The sequence below is a fragment of the Hemicordylus capensis genome, chromosome 3, assembly GCF_027244095.1.
Source record: "Hemicordylus capensis ecotype Gifberg chromosome 3, rHemCap1.1.pri, whole genome shotgun sequence".
Classification (NCBI taxonomy): Eukaryota; Metazoa; Chordata; class Lepidosauria; order Squamata; family Cordylidae; genus Hemicordylus; species Hemicordylus capensis.
This window is the reverse complement of record NC_069659.1, coordinates 352327309-352351006: the sequence shown is the minus strand read 5'-3', so window position 1 is coordinate 352351006 and position 23698 is coordinate 352327309. Positions and strand designations below refer to the sequence as shown.

At 46.7% G+C, this 23698-nt stretch overlaps 1 protein-coding gene across 2 annotated transcripts in view; it reads left to right on the top strand.

The window, feature by feature from the left end:
- LOC128352455 (intestinal-type alkaline phosphatase 1-like) overlaps positions 1 to 22234 on the top strand; it is a 40960-nt gene extending 18726 nt beyond the window's left edge. For both annotated transcript variants that reach the window (XM_053313068.1, XM_053313069.1), the window contains 8 exons: positions 1233 to 1407; positions 3256 to 3428; positions 10085 to 10210; positions 11443 to 11512; positions 15452 to 15586; positions 17530 to 17721; positions 18450 to 18566; positions 21501 to 22234. In XM_053313068.1, the coding sequence (XP_053169043.1) occupies positions 1233 to 1407; positions 3256 to 3428; positions 10085 to 10210; positions 11443 to 11512; positions 15452 to 15586; positions 17530 to 17721; positions 18450 to 18566; positions 21501 to 21793 (1281 nt within the window). In that variant the 3' untranslated portion in view covers positions 21794 to 22234. The remainder of the gene's footprint in view (positions 1 to 1232; positions 1408 to 3255; positions 3429 to 10084; positions 10211 to 11442; positions 11513 to 15451; positions 15587 to 17529; positions 17722 to 18449; positions 18567 to 21500) is intronic.
- The last annotated feature ends 1464 nt before the right edge of the window (positions 22235 to 23698 follow it).

The following is a 23698-nucleotide window of genomic DNA, read 5'->3' as shown; positions in this document are numbered from 1 at the left end:
AAAAACCTCTTCCACACTGACACTGGCTGCATGTGGGGAGCTGTCAGCTGTTGAGGATGTGGAGAAGCTGTGCACCAGCAACAGCAGCCGACAAGAATATGTGATGCTGGCATGGGAAACCACTTCAGCCTGTGGAAATTGAGGAAACCCCCTCATTAGGATGGCCAGTAAAGTTGCCAGTTGAGCAGGGAAACCCCATCTGCCTCCTCCTATGTCTTCAACGGCTGCTTGATCTGCAGAAATCAGCAGGCAAAGTTTTTTTACTGCATGGAAGTTAAAAAATTGCCTGCTAACTCTTGCGATCAAACTGTTGTTAAAGGTATAGGAGCCAGGACCAATTCTAAAGTTGGCAACTAGAGTGGCCAGGTGTTAAGCAGAACAGGGATTGAACCATCTCTATTTGATTTTTAAATCTGATTTTTAAAACTGACTTGAAATCTTTTAAAAATTGTTTTGTATTGTATCCTCTGTGTGTGTGTATTTGGTGTGTTGTGATTTCATATGTTATGTGTTTTCACTCGATGTTTTAATGCTGTGTTGTGAGCTGCCCGGAGAAAAATTTGTTATGGGGTGGCTATCAAATAGAATTTATTATTATTATTATTATTATTATTATTATTATTATTATTATTATTATTAATTATTTGCTGAAGTTTCCTCCTAAACTATTATTAAAAGAATGTCTATATAATTTCTCTTTTCAACAAATTATGGTGCATTGGGCAGCCCACCACAAATCTGTCCTCCTATCCTGATTATTCCAGGGAAGATCTCCTCTTGCTGGAGTCTGTTTCCCTCACACTTGAGAACGTCCAGCAAGACCCTCCTCCAATTTCTATTTTATCGGTGGCTAGATTAACCTTCACTTGAAGCAGGGCCTTCTCAACGCCAACTCCAAGACCCCTGGAGTTCTCTTCCCAGAAAGACCTGTGATGTCTCCACCCTTCTGTCTTTCCAGAGGCAGGGAAAAACCTTTCTCTTTCAGAACGCCTCCAGAGGAGCTGAGAATTGTCTTATTTTCAAAGCTCCATATTGTTTGCTTGTCTTGCCTGCTGCTGTTGTATTGTCTTTAGTTTTGTTAGTATTTTATTGACTAATTTTGTTAATGCTGATTTGAACTCCTTAAATTGCTGTGAGATGCTGCAGGGAAATATTTTATAACTGATGCAAATAAAATGCATCCTTGTATCCAGCTGCAGTGACACATACAAGCTCTTTCTTTCCTTTGGCAGACCTACAACGTTGACCGGCAGGTACCAGACAGTGCTGGGACGGCAACAGCCTACTTGTGCGGAGTGAAGGCCAATGCCAAAACGCTGGGTGTGAGCGCAAAGGCGCTTTATGGCAAATGCAACACCACCTTTGGCAATGAAGTATACTCCATCCTGCATCGGGCAAAACTATCAGGTAGGATCGGCAGGGAAGAGAAAGTCACCACCTTTTGGATCGCATACGTCCATATGAACCTGTCAGGGCCCTCTGCGCGTCATCTCAGGCTCTACTCATGGCCCTGCCACTAACAGAGATCCAGTTGGCGGGGACCAGAGACAGGGCCTTTTCGGTTGTGGCCCCTCAAATGCCCTCCCTGAAGAGCTCGACCATGCTCCCTCTCTCAGTGTTTTCAAATAACAATGAAAGACACATCTTTTAAAAGAGGCTTTTAAATGTTTTATCTGCAGCTTATATCTGGTAGGTTCTTTCGTTTCTATAGTTCTCAGTTTTTAGCTTTTTAAATAACTTTTAATTTCAGAAGTTATTTTAAATGTGGTTTTAGCCAGGTATTTTAACTTAACTTGTTTAACTTTATTAGTCTTTCCCCCTATTGTATCTGTTTTATTAATGTTGTGAGCCACCCCGAGCAGTAGTGTACTGGAGGGGCGGAGTAGAAATATTCTAAAGAAATAAATATAATTAATTAATAAATGATGGGAGTCACGGTGGGGAGTAAGGGCCAGAATTTCCCCGCCATTTGTTTTCCTTAGGGTTGCCGGTATCTTTATGCTTCTTATCTCCTTCTGTGGAGCAACAGAAAGGTACCATGATGCAAATCCTCCCAGATAAGGCCTATCTATGAGACCATATTATCGGTGCGTAGCTGCTGGAAGGACCTCGGCTGTTCCCAGCACCTGTGCCAGTCTGGATTTGTGCACTATCACAGGGGTAGCCAACCTGAGGCTCTCTAGCTGTGCTTGGACTACAACCCCTATCATCCTCCGCCACTATTACATCAGGACACAAATCCAGACATTCTGCTATGAGTGTCATGATTCATCTTGGTCCACCAGTGGCTCCATCTTCCCTTTTGGCTAAACGCTGCCTTTTGAAATTAAATGTCGGAGTTGCTGGTCCAGGACAAGTTCTCTTCCCACCTAAAAGCCTCTGCCCTATCCCAGCTATAAGTGTTTTCTTTTTTAAATTTCTTAATACTCTACCCAAAAATGTGCATATACAAGACCTGAAAGGTGGGAAATGATTCTTATTTTATAATTTTATTTCAAAATATTGTAAATTGATTAAGTGAAGTAAACATTTTTAATGAAGTGATATATTTGTTCCTGAACTGAATTATGTCTATTGTTTTTTGTATTTTTTTTCTTTTGTATTTTTCTGCTAAAGTTAAAAATAACATATACCCTGTACAGAACCAATTTGTCCTTGCCCATTGGGAGCAGTTGAAACTGGATTATGTTATATTATACTGGCAAATTTATAGAGATATCTGCCGCCTTTTTATAACTCCCAGTTTTAATTAAATTTCCAGGTAGATCAGATAATTTTTACACCTCCCTTCTTCTTTCAGATTCAATATTGACATTGCTTTCAATGTGGCAAAATTTCCCACCAGGATTTGCTTTATTAGGAAAAAGATGGTTAAATCAGTAACTTAAATTCCTAAGAGGTGTGCCAGTCTCTGAATCTGATTGTGAAGGTTTATTGTAAGAAGTAATCTTAAAAAAAAATAAATTCTGTATTTTTGTTGGTTGTTTTATGTTGTTGTTCTCTGGTCTTGGACCATCGTAATAGTAAACTTCGAACTTCAGAGACAGAGAGTACAGGAAAAAAGGTTCTGCCCTGCCTCTCAGTGTTTGACCTCTCAGGGTTTGACCCAAGAGATCTTTTGACTAGTCCTTCCAAAGAAGAGCTGCCGTCAGCCAGAACTTGCTCCATCCTTTCAACGGGTGGTTATTCTTTCTCACTGGCCTGCTCCCCACATTTTCTCAGCCCATACCTCTGTTCCCTTTCTCCTTGTCACAGGTAAGTCTGTGGGGATTGTGACAACCACCCGTGTTCAGCATGCCTCCCCAGGAGCATCTTACGCCCATTCGGTCAGCCGGGAATGGTATGGGGACACTGACTTGCCCAAAGATGGCGTCAAGCAGGGCTGCAAGGACATTGCCTACCAGCTGGTGCACAACACTGACATCGACGTGAGTGTGGACTGTGTTGATGTGCTTGGCGGTGTTGGGATGGCTTGCGTACATGTGGGGATCTGAGGAATTGGACCCTTGGAGATAGATTGACCAACGGGCTAGCTTTGGTATAAGATAACTCTCTGTATCTTCTTTGTGTGATATCCAGGCTGAAGTAGAATTGAGAGGCAATGTCCTCTAGCATGCCTTTGTTGATTTCTATCTTTTTTGCTTGATGGCCAGATCCAGAAAGCGCCAAGGGAGACAGATGTGAAGTCTCCGAGGAGGTCAACTGAGGATGAAATTGGATAAGATGGAGGAGAGCTGGTCTTACTGGAGGAGAGCTGGTCTTGTGGTAGCAAGCATGACTTGTCCCCTTAGCTAAGCAGGGTCCACCTGGTTATATTTGAATGGGAGACTAGAAGTGTGAGCAGAGGCATATCTAGGAAAAATAGCGCCTAGGGCAAGCACTGAAATTGCGCCCCCTGTCCAAACATCTGACACTCATCTTTCAGATAACTTTACCATAATATCAGCGGAAAAATACAAGTCTGAAGGTCACATACGTCACATATCTGAATATGTGTACAGTGACTTATATTATATTATTTTTTTTTAAAAAAAATTACCTGTAGCCTCTTTGGGGGGCTTCCTAAAGGCCATGGGGGGGTCTGAAAAGGTTCCCTCTCCCCCGCACTGGCCTCTAGGGCCTCACAGGGACCATTTGAGCATGTGCAATGGAAATTTTTAATTTTTTTTTTTTAAAATGGCTGTTGAAAACAAAATGGCCACCGTGCATGCTCAAATGGCCTCTGTGAGGCCTGGCATGGCCTAGGGCCTCATGGAGGCCATTTGAGCATGCACAGTGGCCATTTTGTTTTCAGCAGCCATTTTTTAAAAATTAATTTTAAAAAATGGTGCCCCCCCTTCAAGTGGTGCCCAGGGCACGTGCCCTGCCTGCCCCACCCTAGATACACCTCTGAGTGTGAGCACTGTAAGATATTCCCCTCAGTGGATGGAGCCGCTCTGGGAAGAGCAGAAGGTTCCAAGTTCCCTCCCTGGCTTCTCCAAGATAGGGCTGAAAGAGATTCCTGCCTGCAACCTTGGAGAAGCCACTGCCAGTCTGTGAAGACAATACTGAGCTAGAAAGACCAATGGTCTGACTCAGATAATGGCAGCTTCCTATGTTCCTAAGATATGGCAGCCATGTTTGTTTGTGCATAAGTCTGCTCCATTCACACACAAAATGGCAGGAGAGGGAAGGCCTGATTTTTACATTAAGAAAACACTTGGGTAAGGACAGCAAAAACCTTCCTTCAGGGCTGTCTGAAGGGGGACTAGGGGGCAGTTGCCCATGGCCCAGCAACCAGCAGAGACCCTTCCAGTTCTGTCAGGGACATAAAACTATTGATTCTGTAAGAGAGCTTGGAGGGGAGATTTCTATATCTATCCCAGATGCAGCAGAAGTGGACAGGTGAGGAGAACACTGCTAATTCATATTGTCTGGAGACATGGAGTTAGAGTTCTGAACAAAGTTGTTTATTTAGGAAATTCATCAGGGAGATTCATTCATTGCCTCTTTGCTAGCTGTATACAGGAAGTGGGGAAAGGAGAAGAAGGAAGTCTCCCTCTCCAGGTGAGAGAATGAAACCTGAGACTATCCATCCAACAAATGGCAAGTAGAGTTGAGAAAGCATGGTCAGAGGGAGAATGCCCTTACTGGCTGTCTCCACCCCTAATGTCCCAGTGGTCAATAGGGGTGCTGATGCTAAGTGTCGATGCCCTCAGGAACTGCATCTCCAACAAATTCAACAAGGGGTGGGGGCACTAACTATTTTCAGCTGGGGCCCCACAAAAGCTAGAGATGGCCCTGCCTCTCCCTTCCCTACTTCCTCTGCTCCATTGCTTCAACCACTTTCTGCCCAGCCCAGTTAATTCCCTATATCAATAAAGCTGGGCCAAAATGGCCTTCCCCAGTTTCACAGTCCCATTGGCAAGCTATGAAATTGGAGGTCATTTTGGTGGTATTTTGGGTGGGATAACAATTTTCATGGGATTGGGATCAAAACTAACAAAAATTGGATATCAGTCACACACAAAATGGCAGCTGCTGGGGGGGAGGTCGCTCTCCGCCCCCCCGCACAGGATGCCCACTGGGATGATTCTGTGTCATGATGTAACACTGTTCTGAGGAGAAATAAAATGGCGGCCACTAATGGCGCTGAGGGGAAGTAACTTGACTAGGGAGCAAGAGTTGGCTGGTTCGAATCCCCGCGGGTATGTTTCCCAGACTATGGGAAACAAACACCTATATTGGGCAGCAGCGATATAAGAAGATGCTGAAAGGCATCATCTCATACTGTACAGGAGATGGCAGTGGTAAACCCCTCCTGCATTCTACCAAAGAAAACCACATGGCTCTGTGGTCACCAAGAGTCGACACCGACTCAATGGCACACTTTACCTTTATGTGTTGATGGGACCTGTTCATCTCCCTCTACCCATTTTCCCTCCATAGTATAATTAGGCCACCACCCCTTGCTTTATGAATGAACAGGCTGGAATCACGACCAAACAGACATGGCAGCGCCCAGGTTGTATCTCTTGGCTCTGAGGAGATTGGAGAAATTTGAACAAAGAGACTTCGGAGGGACTTTTCTTTTTCCTGGGCCTTAAGTACATTGGTGGTTGCCCTAAATGGAAAGGTGCCAGCTGTTCAGTTTAGGCATAAGCTCCCGAACAATCGTCTGTTCAAAGTGTGAGTGGACCTGTACAATTATTGGATAATTCCATTAGGAAAGGACAAGAATTTGTGGAATCACTGTATACAATGGTCTGTTTTAGAAGATACCCTAAACTGACTGTTGTGAAGGCATGCGGGAGAAGCGTGGGCATGCCTATTAGCAATGTGGTGTCCTGCCAATAGTGCAGGGGACCATTAATCCAAACTGTCATTAAATATGTGAATTAAATACAGCAGGGGTTCCCAACCTTGGGTGATCCCGAGGTTGTTGTACTACAACTCCCATCATTCCTAGCCACAGTGGCCTTTGGCTGGAGATGACAGGAGTTGTAGTCCAAAAACATCTGGGGATCAGTGTTCCTTGTAGGAGGGATTCCCAGATGTTGATGCCTACAACTCCCATTATCCCTAGCTGCAATGGCCTTTAGCTGAGGAATGTGGGCATTGTAATCAACAACACCTGGGAATCCCTCTTACAGGGAACACTGCTGGGAACCCCAGAAATGCAGTGTGCTTGTTCACATGACCATCAGCAGGGAAGGAAAAGTGCCTGGCCTGGGCCAGAAAGCAGGGCGTGATCCCGGTTTGGGGGTCACGTGTTTGCAAACGTTAAGACAGGAGCTGGGGAGTGTAGAATCCAAGGGAAAGAGCTGTGGTGTGCAAGGACAAGGCAGTGGGGTGCAATCAGGAATGTTAACGTTTTAATGAGACAGATATGAATGAAATATCTATCATTAATGAGATCTTATATTAGTGATGATCTTATAAATATCTTATAATATAATATATTAATATGTTAAAATACATTAATGGAACCCTCCAGAGCCTTTTTTGGAAGGGCGGTATATAAATAAAATAAAATAAAATAAAATAAAATAAAATAAAATAAAATATGATGTACAGAGAGGCAAGTGCAGCCTGCCTTCAGTGCTCTTGCTGCTGGCTGTTTTTTTTAGCCCCGCCTCCACTCCAGCACTGGAATACAAGTAAACAAAGCCCCATTCAAAAGCTGGTCTGGATCAAGGAATGGGTTAACCAAAAGCACCACAGGGAGAATGATTGTGTGCACAGTAGAACACCCAGCCCAGTTTCTGTCCCCAGCTTTTTACCAAGACAGGAGGAAAAGCTGTCCTATTCTGCTGCCAGCTCACGCACAATAGGAAACTGCCTTATACTGAATCTGGCTATCGGTCCATCTGGCTCAGTATTGTCTACCCAGACTGGCAGTGGCTTCTCCAAGGCTATGGGCAGGAGCCTCTCTCAGCCCTATCTGGAGATGCCAGGGAGGGACCTTGGGATCTTCTGCATGCAAACACGCAGATGCTCTTCCCAGAGCGGCCCCATCCCTGAGCCATTTTTGGAAGGGCGGTATAGAAACCAATCAATCAATCAATCAATCAATCAATCAAATCAATCAATCCCCTGAGGGGAATATCTTACAGTGCTCAGACATGTCCTCTCCCATTGATATGCAACCAGGGCAGAACTCTGCTTAGCAAAGGGGATAATTCATGCTACCACAAGACTCAAGATCATTCTCCCTGCTTACGTAAGAACAGCCCAGCTGGATCAGGCCCAAGGAGGCCCATCTAGCCCAGCATCCTGCTTCACACAGTGGCCCACCAGAGGCCTTTTGGGAAGCCCACAGGCAAGAGGTGAGGGCATGCCCACTCTCCTAGTGCCCTCATTCCTACCATAATGTTTGCAGGCACACAATCAAAAATTGGGAGCGTGCCCAGGCTTTCCTGCCCAGGCAAGGTGCTTCTCCTACTCTGCCAGAGATCATGTGCACAAGCCTAGTATTTAACTTGCACATTGAGGGGTGGGGATGGCTTGGATGAGCCATGCTTTGTGCTATGAAGCACTGGTGGGGACAGGACTGTGCCCACCCGTGCTCTGTCTCCCTCTGTTTATGATGGCCAGTTCTGAGTGTTGTCTGAACTGGCTGATAAATATTTGAACAATGCATAATTGTTCAAATGCAAAATGGAGCATTGCATATGAGTATTGCAACCCCTCAGGGCTCCATATTGTCTCCGATGTTGTTTAACATCTGCATGAATCCACTGGGAGAGATCATCAGGAGATTTGGCGCTGGGTGCTATCAGTATGCTGATGACACCCAAATCTATTTCTCCATGTCAGCATCATCAGGAGAAGGCATAACCTCCCTAAATGCCTGCCTGGAGGCAGTGATGGGCAGGATGAGAGGTAACAGGCTGAGGCTGGATCCAGATAAGGCGGAGGTACTTATTGTGCGGGGTCGGAACTTGGGTGATGAGTTTGAGTTGTGTGTTCTGGATGGGGCCACACTTCCCCACAAGGAACAAGTATGCAGTCTGGGGGTGCTTCTGGATCCAAGGCTCTCCCTGGTGTCCCAGGTTGAAGCAGTGGCCAGAAGTGCCTTTTATCAGCTATGGCTGATAACGCCAGCTGTGTCCGTTTCTTGAGATAAATAACCTCAGAACAGTGGTACATATGCTGGTAACCTCCAGGCTGGATTACTGCAATGCGCTCTATGTGGGGCTGCCCTTGTATGTAGTCCAGAAACTGAAGTTGGTCCAGAATGCGGCAGCCAGGTTGGTCTCTGGGTCATCTCGGAGAGACCATGTTACTCCTGTACTGAAAGAGCTACACTGGCTGCCGATAAGTTTCCAGACAAAATACAAGGTGCTGGTTGTTACCTAAAAAGCCCTAAATGGCTTGGGCCCTGGGTATTTAAGAGAAGTCATGAACTTCACTGCCCATTGAGATCATCAGGAGGGATCCATCTGCAGTTGCCACCGGTGGTGGCTACTCAGGGACAGACCTTCTCCGTTGCTGCCCCAAGGCTTTGGAACACACTTCCTGCTGAAATAAGAGCCTTCCCATCTCTAACAACTTTTAAAAAGTCTTTAAAGATGCATCTGTTCACCCAGGCTTTTAATTCTATATTGTTTGAATAGTTTTAACATTGTTTTAAAATATTGTTTTAAAATTTTAAATTGTTGTAATGTTTTAAATTTTTCTTTTGTCATTTATTTTGTTTTAACTAATGTTTTAACTTTTCTGTTGCCATTTATTTTGTTTTAACTAATGTTTTAACCTTTTCTGTTGTCATTCATTTTGCTTTGTTGTAAACCGCCCAGAGATGTACATTTTGGGCGGTATAAAAATATGCTAAATAAAGTAATAGATAGGTTATCTTGAAAAACCATTGCTGGGTCCCCGTCCCCCCCAAATAAACTTTCTTCTCAGAAGTCTTAGTACTAATTTGCATTTTCCTACTGACCCTTTCTTTTCTTTCTCTTTCTCTTTCTTCTTTTCTCTCCCCTATTTAGATTTTACTGAATTTTTCATTAGTTTCAAGAGCAGTGAAGAACTGACCACCGCACCCACCCCAGGTCTCTCCTCCTAGGTCTTTTTTGCAGGGCCCACTCCCTCTGCAGCTTATAGACCCCACTGCTGTCTCTTGTCCAAAGAGCCCATCAAATATTGATGCTGGCCTCAATTTGTTATCAACTCTGGGAGTGAAGATCTCCTTGGTCTTCTCATTGTGAGAATCATCTTGATGTTCCGCTGCTAACCACTAGAGGCACTGTTGTCACACTCCTTTACATCTATAACGTCTGGATTCTTTTGGAGTGCTGGGTCCCAACCTTGGGTCTCCAGATGTTGTTGGACCACTTCTGGTTGGCCACCAGGCTGGCTACCCGTGTCCTAAGCCATCCTATCTATGCCTGCTCCTTAGGGCCTTCTCCGTATCCCATCACTTTCAGAGGTCCAGTTAGTGGGGATAGACGAGTGGGTCCTTTCCATGGTGGCAAACTAGATGGACAAACTCCACCCGTATAGCATATTCTACTTATTTTGCTCCCAAAATATGAACAGCCCAGAAAAGTTATGAAGCATATGCTAGCTAAATCGTCATGGTGTGTGTGCCTCTTGGCAGGTGATCCTGGGAGGGGGCCGGACGTACATGATGCCTCGAGAGACCTGGGACCCGGAATATCCGAAGGAGAAAGGGTCCAGGAAGGACGGTCTGAACCTCATAGAAAAGTGGCTGCACAACAAGGAGGTACTGGAAACAGGGCAGAGCTACGGGTGAGGTTGGAGGGCAAGGAGAGAAAGCCCAGCTTTTGGCTTGCTTCGGGGTCTTTACTGGGGAGGCAAGGGGGTGCAGAAAGAGCAGCCGGCACCTGCTCCTGCAGAGAACCTGAATCGAAGCATGTCTCAGCCAAGATGGGGAGATATCACTAGAGTGACCACAGCTCTGTGTGATGATGGTGTGTGTGTGTACATGTGTATGCATGGTCTCCTAGTCATGGACGAGAATATTCTGCAGCCATGATTTCTGCCCCCTCCCCCTGCCCCCAATATTCTTCACCTGCAGTGGAGGAGAATGCTTAGGAGAATTATTCTGCCATTCACAACTTTCCACTTCTCAAATTTCTTGACACAGGAATAATTCACACATCTATATATAGTTAACAAGAGGAAGCAGACCTCCAAAATACTTTAAGGGGCATACTCAGGGAAGGAAAAACCCCAATGAATCGAGACTTTTTGTTTTTATTTTTTAAGGGTGCACAAGCAACTGATAGAATCTATTTAATTTTATAACCAATTAATTTAATCTTATAACCAATTTTAATGACACCTGAGCAGTTGAAAGTTATTTTGCAAGCCAAAGAGAAGAATCATTAACTGATATTCAGTCCACCTTCCACCCATCTTGTTTCTCTCCCTTCATTCAGTGAGGCCTTTTCCTGAATTGTGCATACTGTTCACTAGGAGCATGTGCAAAGTGTAACACCCCAATCCACTTCGTATGAATCTAAGTATGTCCAAAGTTCCTGAGCAAGAACAGAGTCATAAATTTGTTCATAAACTTGCTTATAAAATTAAATGGATTGTATTAGCCATTTGTGGGGTGATGGTCTTGCCCTTATATAGAAAGCAAGCAGCAATACAAGAAGACTCAGTTGTTTCTGTCCCTCAGTGGTGGCTGACCTGTATTGTTTTTCTTTATTTTCTTCTCCTGGATGAGGATCATGCTGGGGTCGGGGTGGGAATGTCATTTCTGGAATGAACTCAACTGCTGTGTTGAAGAAAAAGATCCTCATGAGAATTTTGGAGAATATTCTAAAATTCAGTAGAAATCCCTCATATTCTCCCCCTGAGAATTTTCGGAGAATACTTTGGAGGTACATTTCCTCGCAATCTAGCTCCCATTATAATCACCACCTGTTTTGTGTCTACAATGCATGTGCTTCAAGGCTGGGCATTTACACCCATATTTGTTTCCAGGGGGCCCAGTACGTCTGGAACAAAACTGCCCTGGATGCTGTGGATGAAAATTCTACAAACTACCTCATGGGTAAGAGTATCATGTGCCATGCCTTGCTTTCACATCTGCTGGAGAAACTTTGTCTCTGCTTCTGGTGTGTTGTATTGGAGATCACAAGGGTCTCCTTCTGAGTCACAATGGAACTCACAACTTGCTTAAGAACATACGTTGACTTTGTGGCACAAAACAAGGTCCATCTAATCCAGCATGGAAGATCTGAAGAGTAGAAAGCAGATGAAGGCATCAGCTCAGGCAAATGTTGAAGGCCAGTGTGCAGGGATCTGGGGTTGAGGGGAGAGGCAGGTAGATAGTCAAAGTCAGGCCAACAGTTAGGTCCCCAAAAGTGGCAGTCCGGAGGGTACGGAAGAGAGATGAGGCAAGGGAGGCATGGGATTCTGTGTGGCTACTCATAGAGACAAGGTGCATAGGCTGAGTCTCTGAGCCTGAGGCAACAGTTATATGGAACCAATCAGGCCTGTATTGACCCTCAAATTGCCTGGTCTGGCTGTGTTGAAGAGCCGCAGTACCATCTCTGGCCACTTTCTGGGTGGCACTGCTGTGCATCATCAATTTTATTACGGCCGTTGGCAAGTAGAAATAGAAGTAACAAATATACTCAATACAATAATCAATAAAACAGTGCTAAAACACAAAACAGAATACAATAAAACAGAATACAATCACTCATAATAAATTACTTAAAAACAATAGACAGCTCTCGCAATTAAGCACTTAATAGGGATCTTAGCCTGATTGCAATGTAAAAAAATTTAGCTACAGTTGTTGTAATCCTGGGACTTGAATCCGCGAGGCAGTAATATGTATAAAAGAGCTCACACCTTCCAGGAAATTTGAGTAACAGAGGGGAAATAAGTTCTTCTCTAGCAGCACTGCTGTGCAGTCAAACCTTCTGCCTGAAAGCTGTCCTGGTGGCATGGGGGGAAGGCCCCTAGATTTGGCTGCTGGAGGCCCTAGTTCAAGACACACCCACCCCCGGCACTCTTATCCTGAGGAATGAAACACCGAATGGCCATCATACCCCACTGCCCTGACCTGCCTTGCCCTGCCCTCAAAGGGAGGGAAGAAATCAAATCTTCTCTTTAATATAAGAAGCTGCTGGTGATCCAGTTGACATAGTCTACCTGGACTTCCAAAAAGCTTTTGACAAAGTTCCTCATCAAAGACTCCTGAGGAAACTTAGCGGTCATGGGATAAGGGGACAATAAGGGAACAATAAGGGGACAAGTACATGTGTGGATTGCTAACTGGTTGAAAGACAGGAAACAGAGGGTAGGTATAAATGGAGAGTTTTCACAATGGAGGGAAGTAAGAAGTGGGGTCCCCCAGGGATCTGTACTGGGACTGGTGCTTTTTAATTTATTCATAAATGATCTAGAAGCAGGGGTAAGCAGCGATGTGGCCAAATTTGCAGATGATACCAAACTCTTCTGGGTAGTGAAATCCAAAACAGTTTGTGAGCAGCTCCAAAAGGATCTCTCCAAACTGGGGGAGTGGGCGACAAAATGGCAAATTCAGTTCAATGTTAGCAAGTGTACAGTGATGCACATTGGGACGAAAAACCCCAACTTCAAGTATACGCTGATGAGATCCGAGCTGTCGGTGACGGACCAGGAGAGGGATCTTGGGGTTGTGGTGGAAAGCTCATTGAAAGTGTCGACTCAATGTGCGGCAGCTGTGAAAAAGGCCAATTCCATGCTAGGGATCATTAGAAAGGGGATTGAAAATAAAATGGCTAACATTATAATGCCCTTATACAAAACTATGGTGCGACCACACTTGGAGTACTGCGTACAGTTCTGGTCACCACATCTTAAAAAGGACATTGTTGAACTGGAGAAGGTACAGAAGAGAGCAACCAAGATGATCAGGGGCCTAGAGCACCTTTCTTATGAGGCAAGACTACAACACCTGGGGCTTTTTAGTTTAGAAAAAAGACGTCTGCGGGGAGACATGATAGAGGTCTATAAAATCATGCATGGCATGGAGAAAGTCTAGAGAGAGAGATTCTTTTCCCTCTCTCACAACACTAGAATCAGGGGTCACTCCATGAAATTGATTGCCAGGAGGTCTAGGACCAACAAACAGAAGTACTTTTTCACACAACGTGTGATCCACTTGTGGAACGCTCTGCCACAGGATGTGGTGACAGCCAACAACCTGGATGGCTTTAAGAGGGGTTTGGATGACTTCATGGAGGAGAGGTCTATCAATGGCTACTAGTCGGAGGGCTGTGGGCCACCTCCAGCCTCAAGGGCAGGGTGCCTCTGAGTACCAGTTGCAGGGGAGTAATGGCAGGAGAGACAGGGCACGCCCTCAACTCCTGCCTGTGACTTCCAGCAGCATCTGGTGGGCCACTGTGTGAAATAGGATGCTGGACTAGGTCGGCCCTGGGCCTGATCCAGCAGGGCTGTTCTTATCGTCTATAATAAAAGCCCTGTGTGTGTGGCCGTGCTGCCCGTGTCTTTTTTGGCAGTTCTGGGCATGCGCGGAGCGCATGCTCAGAACTGCCGAAAAAGATACGGCCGCCCAGACACGGGTGGCCATGTTGTCAAAGATTAAGGGCCAAATCGGCCCCTGTATTTGCCCTACTTGGGAAGAGGCGGTGGGGAAAATTTGGGAAGAGGCGGCGGGGGAAACTGGCCGTGGCGGCGGCGGAGCCATGGCTGAAGCCTGGCCGCACCGCCGAAGCCAGGCGGCGGCGGGGGGGGGGGGAGACTTTGGGGCCCGGCATGCAGGCTGGCGGTGGCGGGAGGGGGAATGGCGGCGGGGGGCCCGAAGCGCCGTGATGACAAGTTTTCCAGCCATAAAGGGCAGGCATTTCTCCCCCGCTCCTTTAAAAGGTGGGCGGGATGTAGATGAATTTGTATACGTCAGCCCACGTGGGTGCCTATGAACACGGAAGTTGCCGTCTCAATGTTGATTGTTTAAAACAACAATCAACGCAGAATATGAGAATCAGGCTGAAGTACCTTAGCTTTCTAAGTGCAGACAGTTTTTTACAGGACCATTTAGTCTCTGGCTCTGTCACTGTGTGACAGACTCCCAGATAGCTTTGTGCAAGCCGTTACGTTTTTGTCTCAGCTTCAACCTGTCAGCAATATGGATTCTATGTGCACAACAAAGCCCTTTAAAGGACCCATTTAGGACATCAGGGTGGGCGTCTTTTCGCTGAGTCTCTACCCTCAACACATGAGCCTCTGGATGCTCATCCAAACTGACTCTTTGTTTTTACAGTGGAAAAACTTCATAGGTCAGTGATCTTAGGAAGGAATAAGAGAGAAGAGAGAGAAGGGGAAAAAACCAAAATAAACAAAGAGGGAGGAAGGGAAAACAGGAGAGAAATAAATAAATAACAAAGTGGGGGGGGGGGGAACGGCCCCACAGAGCACGCCCATTAGAGAAAGAAAAGAGGAAAAGAGAAAGAAAAAATAATTTTAAAATAAGGAATAGAGAGAGAGGGAAAAGAAGAGCGAGAAAAGGAAGAAAAGGAGAGACAGGAAGACAAACAAAAAGAAAAAAGAAACAAAAAAAAAGGGCAAGAGATAGGAAGAAGGAATAAAGGGGGGGGGGACCTAGCGGCCGTTATTATAACGGGCTTAAAATTACTAGTGTTTCTTATGTTTCTTATGGATGCAGCCAGCCCACTACTGTGGTAAGCAGGGTCCACCCTGGTTGCATATGGATGGGAGACTTGATGTGTGAGCACTGGAAGAGATTCCCCTTATTGAGATGGAGCCATTTGGGGAAGAGCAGAAGGCTCCAAGTTCCCTCCCTGGCAGCATCTCCAAGAGAGGGCTGAGAGAGATTCCTGCCTGAAACCTGGGAGAAGCTGCTGCCAGTCTGTGTAGACAATACTGAGCAAGATGGGCCAAGGGTCTGACTCAGTATATGGCAGCTTCCTATGTCCCTGTTCCAGAATGACACCTTCCTTCCCTGCCTCTTGCTTAGGCCTCTTTGAGCGGAAGGACATGGCGTACGAGTTGAACCGAAACAGCAGCACAGACCCCTCCATTGTGGAGATGACTGAGAAGGCAATTCGCATCCTGCGCAGGAACCCCAACGGCTTCTTCCTCTTTGTGGAAGATAAGTACCACCATCTGCTGCTGAGGGGAAACTTCCCAACCCAGGCATCTCTGGAAGGTGCAAGCCTGGGACACAATAGCCCCCATTTTGCTATGGGGCTGTGTCTGCACTGATATGGCTCTCGGCCAGCTCCTCCACTCTGGAAGGAGGGACGAGTAGGCCTCATGCTCACTTCTCCGAAAGGCGAAAGGCAGACCTGTGTCTGGGCTGCAACTCTTCTGCCTGCAGGTAGAGGATCACATAACAGGATGTTCCTCCATACCCCCCAAAAAGTCCCCGTCAGGGGCGTATCTAGGGTAGGGCAGGCAGGGCACGTGCCCCGGGCGCCACTTGAAGGGGGGCGCCATTTTCTAAAATTAAAAAAACCCTAAGAAATGGCTGCTGAAAACAAAATGGCCACCGCACATGCTCAAATGGCCTTTGCATGTCCTGGCATGGCCTGGCACTGCCTTTTTAAAAAAAAAATTAAAAATGGCCAGTGCACATGCTCAAATGGTCCCTGTGAGGCCAGCAGGGGGGACCTTTGCAGACTCCCCCCCCCCACAGCCTTTAGGAAGCCCCCTGAAGGGGCTACAGGTAAAAAATTTTAATATAAAATAAGTCACTGTACACATATTTAGTTTGGCACCATGTACAGAGAATCAGGGCTTGTGAATACTGAGCTGAAACATATGAGCTAGGATTGTATCTAGGAGCTAGGATTTGCTCTTACTTTGCTTCTTATGATAAGTGAGTTACATGTGATGTCTTAATAATATGGCTATTAATGGTGAGTTTGTCTTTAAATCAGTGTGAAATCCTTAGTATTAAGGTCCACTGGGAGTTTCTTGCTCTCTTTCTCTCATTTTAACTGTCTTTCTGAAATACCAGAATATATTCCAAGCAGTGGCGCAGTTTACTCTGCATATCCTTTAATTATTTTCAGAGTATCTGGGAAAAGTCAAATTCTCCATTTATTTTTAAAACTTATGTAACAGTGATGCTACAATGCATAGTAGAGAATTAGACAGACACTTCTGTTTAGTTTTCTAAGTACACCTCCACATAGTTTTTGGGTATTTCATGAGCCCCAGCATACTGAAATTTGTAGTTTTCCAGCATTTTTTGGTCTGGCTATGTCCACTGCTAAATAGTTTTTGAAAGATTAAAAGATTAACGAGCTTGACTTGTATTTTTCAGCTGTTATTATGGTAAAGAGCCCCTGGTGGCGCAGTGGTAAAACTGCCGCCCTGTAACCAGAAGGTTACAAGTTCGATCCTGACCAGGGGCTCAAGGTTGACTCAGCCTTCCATCCTTCCGAGGTCGGTAAAATGAGTACCCAGAATGTTGGGGGGCAATATGCTAAATCATTGTAAACCGCTTAGAGAGCTTCAGCTATAGAGCGGTATATAAATGTAAGTGCTATTGCTATTGCTATTGCTAAAGTTATCTGAAAGATGGGTTTCAGATGTTTGGACAGGGGGCGCAATTTCAGTGTTTGCCCTAGGCGCTATTTTCCCTAGATACGCCTCTGGTCCCCGTGCATAGAAAACAAGCATTTCAGGGAGAAGGCTAGGCTACATACCCCTGCTAACTGAGCAAAGAGACACATTTAAAGTGGCGATTCTCTTGTATTTAGCAGGGGGAGAGCAACTGGCCCTATTCAGCCCCAGCACAGCATCCCTCCAGTAGCTGTTGCTGGTTTCTGCCTTATGTTTCTTTTTAGATTGTGAGCCCTCTGGGGACAGAAGACTGTTTTATTTATGTAATATTTATTTTTCTTTGTAAACCACTTTGTGAACTTTGATTGAAGTGCAGTATATAAATCTTTGTAGTAGTAGTAGTAGTAGTAGTAGTACGACCCTCCTTCTTGAGATGCGACATTTCTGTGTGGAGGGGATTTTTTTTAATGGAGCAGCATTCGGTCATGGAAATGTGAGGAATGCCATGTTTCTCTCCTCCACGAGGTCGGATCGACCACGGACACCACAGTGGCACAGCCAAGCAGGCCCTGACCGAGACGGTGATGATGGACCGAGCCATAGAACGAGCCGGTGAGCTGACCAATGCTTCGGAGACCCTCACCGTGGTAACAGCCGACCACTCACATGTCTTCACCTTTGGGGGCAGCACGCCGCGTGGCAACAACATTTTCGGTGAGTGGCTAAGCCTTGGTGTTTCCAAAGCTCTTACTAAAGAGTGACTCTTCTATAGAATCAGCTGTTTTTTCTTTGAGTATGCCCTAGGAAATGACTGCAGGCATTGTTTCTTATGTTGCTGTGCCATGTACACTACTTATGTGGACTAACTTGGAGAAATTTACTCAAAAAATTTGCAATGTGCAATCAATCACTCACTCACTCACTCACTCAATCAATCAAATAATAAATAAGTGGCTCTGAGAACCAGTTGCAGGGGAGTAATGGCAGGAGAGAGGGCACGCCCTCAACCCCTGCCTGTGGCTTCCAGTGGCATTTGTGGGAAACAGGATGCTGGACTAGATGGGCCTCCTTGGGCCTGATCCAGCGGGGCTGTTCTTAAGTGCAAATAGCAAATGGAACAGAGGCAAGAAAATGTCAGGGTACCACAGAGGAGTACCAGATTCAGAGGCAAGGCAAGAACTGAAATCTGTTTCTATAAAGCAGGGGTACAATGTAAAATGTTGTAGATGGCAACCTTAGTACAGTCTTGGTTGCATGGATAGTGAAGGTGGCTTCCAGGAAGTGACAGCAGAGAGATAGAGAGAAGGACGGTCTTATTAACCTGGTAGTTGCTCAAATGCAAACCAAGGTGGACCCTGCATAGCAAAGGGGAGACTTCATCCTTGTTACCACAAAACCAGGTCTGGACTGTTATTGACTGGGGTGTGTCTGTGTGTTGACAGGTCTAGCACCCAAAAAGGCGATGGACAAGTACTCCTACACCAGCATCCTCTATGGGAATGGGCCAGGCTACACCCTGAAGAACGGCAGTCGGCCAGATGCAAGCTCTGTGCCCTTTGGTGAGGACTCCCTCCTTTGCCTTTATTCAGAGCCCTTCCCTGTGTGGATAATGAGCTTCCCTGGTTGGAGACCGATGGTAGGATTCCCTTTTCAGAGGGCTGAAGCAGGACCCCTGCCTTTGATATCTGCATTCACCACACTTTTGTCTCTGATAAGCAGGTTCTGCAGGTTTTTAATCTTGTTTCAAAACCATGCATGGCCTGTTTTACAATATGACGGATATGACGACGACGACGAATACAACAAATATTTCTATACCGCTTTTCGAAAGAAGTTCCCAAAGCGGTTTACATAGATATAAATAAATACATAAAATGGCTCCCTGTCCCCAAGGGGCTCGCAATCTAAAAAGAAGTCACAGAGTGGAGTAAAAGGGGTGTGTGTGTGTGTGTGTGTATGCACAGCCTTCCCTCTTGCCCCACATAAGACCTGGAGTTCAGAGGTGAACTGCCTTGCATTTCACAAGCTCGCAGGTCTGGCTGGCCCATGGCCGCCTCCATACCCCTTTGTAGGGAGCCGTCCACTAACACCACTTTCCCCCTCCTCTTCCTGAAGGTGGTGGCTGAGTCACCTTTGTCCTTAAAAGCTTGAGAGTTTCCCCCCACTTCACCACCACCACCACAACATAGCCTGCTGCAGCTGTCCTCCACTGGGATACTCAGAGCCGTTTCCATTGGAAAGATACTACTGAAACCGATTCCTTATTTCCAGTGCTTTCAAATGCCTTCTGATTCTCCTGCTCTTGACGGTCGTTAGAACTGTTCACCCGGCCCAAAACTGGGTAGGACAAGCTTCCTACCCTGCTTCAGGAGCTACACACCCCACTGATTTCTGATTAGTCGAGAGCAAACTAGGCCAAAGGAAGGGGGAGTGATGGTGTGTGAGAAAGCAGCTGGGTAGGACAGCTTTTCCTCCGGCCTTGTTAAAATGCTGGGTGCGAGAGCTGAGGAGGACGGCTCTGTCCCACCCAGCTCCTCTCATGGACCATCACTTCCTTCCTCCTCCTCTCTAGTTGTTTGCTCACACGTGATCAAGAGAGGGAGAGTGCACAGCTCCCCAAGCTGTGTGTTGAATGCATGCACTACCTAGTTTCCGGTTATGTGAACGGCCCTATTGCATTCTTTGCAGATTCCTCCCGCTTACAGATCTCATCTGTCTCCTCCTGCAGTTGTCTGTGCTGCACTGGCTCCTGTGTCTCTTGTCCAAGAACTCCTCACTCACCGTGTCTAAAGAGACGGTGGATGCAGAGACATGCTCCTCCGGGCCTCTTTCTTTCTCTTCCAGCAGAGCAACTGGCTCACACTTGCTTCAGGTGTCGCCTAGGATGCTTTCAGGCCAACAAGCATACATAGCACATGCATTTCAGATCACCACTATCCATCTCCTTACCTCTTGCTCACATCGTAGCCTCTGCGATTGCTGATGGAACGGCCTTTGCTTCATTCTTGCTCCTTTCCTTCTGGCTTGACGGTTGCCTGAGATCCTGTGATGTGGGGCCAATTTTGGAGATGTTTGGGTACCTGTACCTTTTGGCCTACTGGTGAGACCCCCAGGACTGCAAGAAGTCCAGGCTCTGGAGAACTCACAGCAATCTCAGTGTTTTCAGCAGAGGCTGCTGTGAGAATACATAGATGAGCTGCCTCTTCCACAGACCACCCCAGATTAACCTGTGTACAATGCCTTTAAAGTCCAGTGCTGCCACTGACCACAGTCAATTTCTTTGGGAGGAATTATTTCTTAACTCTGTCAGAGAAGCAGACCTGGTAAAAATTCTTTCTGGGCACATCGATTAAATTGTATTTAGTATTCTATATTGCAGTTTCTGCAGGAGTCAAGGTTGGCAGCTATTTCCTTTGGCAGAGATATGACATAGGCCCCATTCACATGTAATGGGAAACCGGAGTTGGAGGGGCCTGAGGTTGAATTTTTTGTACGCCCGAATGCATACAACCATGATTCAGACACAAAACCAACCTGAGGTTTCCCTCCCCAAACTCCAATTTGAACCTTAGATTTGTAGTGAGTTTTGCCGTTCTTACCTGAGGTTCAATTCAAGGATCGTTATGTCTGAATGCTACACGCGGGAGTAACCAGAGCTGAGGGAGGAAGTTCCTCCCTCACTCCAGCTGTGATTGGCTGCTGGGGCTGTCCTTCATTCCAGAAGGAAGCCCGCACAGCCACTTCCCCCTCCTCTCTGCTGTCTCCCTGACTGCAGTTAGGGTCCTGCATTACGTCCGAATGTGGACAGGTAACCGCATGGGGAGCAGGGGGCAGAAGCACAGGTCCATTGGACTCTCGGTTCTGCATTATGTGTGAATGCGACAATAGTGTTGCCAATTTCCCCCTAAAAGGGGACATGTCCGCCAACCCAGGGTTATCAAAGCATGGCCAGCTTTAGGTTTGGCAAACTGTCTTCCATGGACCATCCCTTACCTGGGTGGGTCTGTCACTCCACTGCCACCACACAACAGCTATGGGTGCAAAGGGCTCCCCGAGGTCAGCAGTGGGCCCTTCCCAGGAACCTGGGCCTTTGGTAGCTGCCCAGCCATGCTGTCCTCTGATGCCAGCCCTACATGAAACAAGGGCCTGATCTGGTCAGGAAAAGCCATCTTACCTGGCCTGCAATGGCTCTACCAATTTTTACAAATCTGGGGCAAAACAGGCCCCTGACCATGAACCATGATCTGGAGGGTAGAGTGGGTTAAATAGGAGTTGGCCAACCTGGCCCTGAAGCAAGAAAATTCTCAGGAACAAGAATGGGCCTGAAGCTGAAATTTGGTTGCCACCTTTATTTTTATTGCCCTTGGTTCTGCTTGCTTTACGGAGCTAAGCAGAGAGGTCATCTTATGTTTTTGCTATGGAGCCTCCATGTCCCGAGTTGCTTCTCAGAGTTCCTTGGCGCTCAGCTAACTTTCTCCTCCTTGTTTGGACAGAGGACAAGAACTACCAACAGCAGGCTGCTGTTCCTCTGGGCTCTGAGACCCACGGCGGTGAGGACGTTGCCATCATGGCCCAGGGCCCCATGGCCCACCTCTTCCATGGCATCCAGGAACAGAACTACATTGCCCACGTCATGGCCTATGCGGGCTGCATCACGCCTTATCATGAACACCCCGAGTGCCCAGAAGCGACAAGCCATTTCCGATCGGGAGGTCCTGGCCTCTACCAGCACTTCTTGCTCCTTCCCCTTGCTCTTTGGGCATGCCTCTTCTGGCTACAGATGTGACAGTGAAAGACCCCCTCTCTGGACTTGGGACATTTGTCTTCCCAGGGTATCATCTGTGGGACGGCAAGGACATTCTTTGAAGGGGTGTGCAAAGGCTTGTTCATGGTCAGATCGGTCCTACACAAACTGGGCGGTTCGAGCGGTTTGACTGCAAACCGCTCCAGACCGGTTCAAGCTGGTTCGTTGATTCGACCAGCCCAGCTAGTTGGTCCAATGAAGCAGTTCACAAAGTGGCGATTTGGTCCAAATTCGGACCAAACCACCACATGTGATTGGTAAACACCCCTAATTCTTGGCTGTCCCAGACTCTCCCAAAGGGCCCAGTCAATCAGGATGTTTTTATTTTTCTCCCATGTATATAATTGTATAAAATATTTCTCTCTCTCTCTCTCTCTCTCTCTTACCCACACCACCAATAAATAATTGTTTTAATTTTCTTTATACCTGTAAGGTTGCAGACTTTTGATTTTCAAAACTCTGGCTCCTGCATAGGTCCAAGGCAGAGGAGGCAAAGCTGCTGAAAGCAGGACCTATTTATTTGGGAGGATGTGTTTTGCTGGCAGAACATCTCAGTTTCAGTCCCTGGCATCTCCAATTACAGGATCGTGTAGTTCTTGGTGGGTAAGGCCTTTGCCAGACAGAGTCAAACATATTGGGCCAGGTGGACCAAGGTTCTGACTCAGTTAACAGCAGCTTCATACAGGGGTGCAGCTAGGTAATTCCAGACTCTGGATCTAATGGCTTTATGAGGCCCCCCCATCAATAAATGTTCTCAAAGCAGTTTACATAGGAAAATAAATAAGATGAGAGTGAAGAGGGGGTTGTCTGGCCAGCTAAACTCAAGGTCAGCTAAATGCAAGGTTGTGGCTTAGTGTGAACCTTCCATCTCCTTCAACGATGACCACCCCACCCTGGACACGTACCCAAACCCGTATCTTGCAGGTTTGCAGCCACAGATATAAGCAAGTTCTGCAGCAGCTTTTGGGGAGCCCAGGCCTTTGAGCAGGGGTGCACAACCCAAATGACCCAGTGGGCCAGAACCACCCATGGACTTCGTGTGTGGGGGCCAAGGTCAATGTTCAGCACATTAATGATTATATTAACGTTAATTCTTAAATATAAAGGAAAGCATTGAAAATACTAATGAATGGAATTATTGGTGACCCACAGCATGAGAGGAGAGGATGCTGCTCGCAACCCTCCTTCCTTTCTTCCAGCCTTTCATGCACTTTCAAAGCTTGCAAAGGTTGACTTTGGAAGGGGGCTCACCCCCACTAGGACCATGGGGCAAAGGAGCATTTTGCACCTCACCTCGGCTACCACAAAACTTTGGGCTACCCCTGGGGCCAGAAAAAAGTCCATATGGGCCAGATGTGCCCCCCCCGGCCTTATGTTGTGCAGACCTGCCTTTGAGGCACCAGAAGGGAGCCTAGAAGTTGTAGTTCAGCCTGGCAGAGGGAACCTGGCACAGCCTCCGGCCTGCAGATCATCCAGTGAACCACTGGCTACTGCCCTTCAGCCAGAACAGATTCTCCAGCAGGGAACGGTGGGTGGGTCAGGAGAAAGAAGTCGGCTCTGTGTCTCAGGGGGAAGAGTTTATCAGGTGCTCTTCGTGCTCCTCCAGGGACAAACCAGGGGCTTCCCCACACACTAGGGATGGGGCCGGGGGCTCTGGACTTGCTCCTGGAAGTCCGGCCTTAATGGCACCACTGGCATCTTAGAGGTGGAAAATGCCAGAAGCTGGAATGTACTTTTCAGGTTACCTGACCACATATGGTCTCACTGGATGGACCAGTTAAAATACCAGCTCATTGGCAACCTTGTTTATCTTTTGCCTTCTGGGCTGCTGGTTGGAGCTCATCTAGAAATCATCACTGCCTGGCTCCTGAATGGGGCTTCCACAGG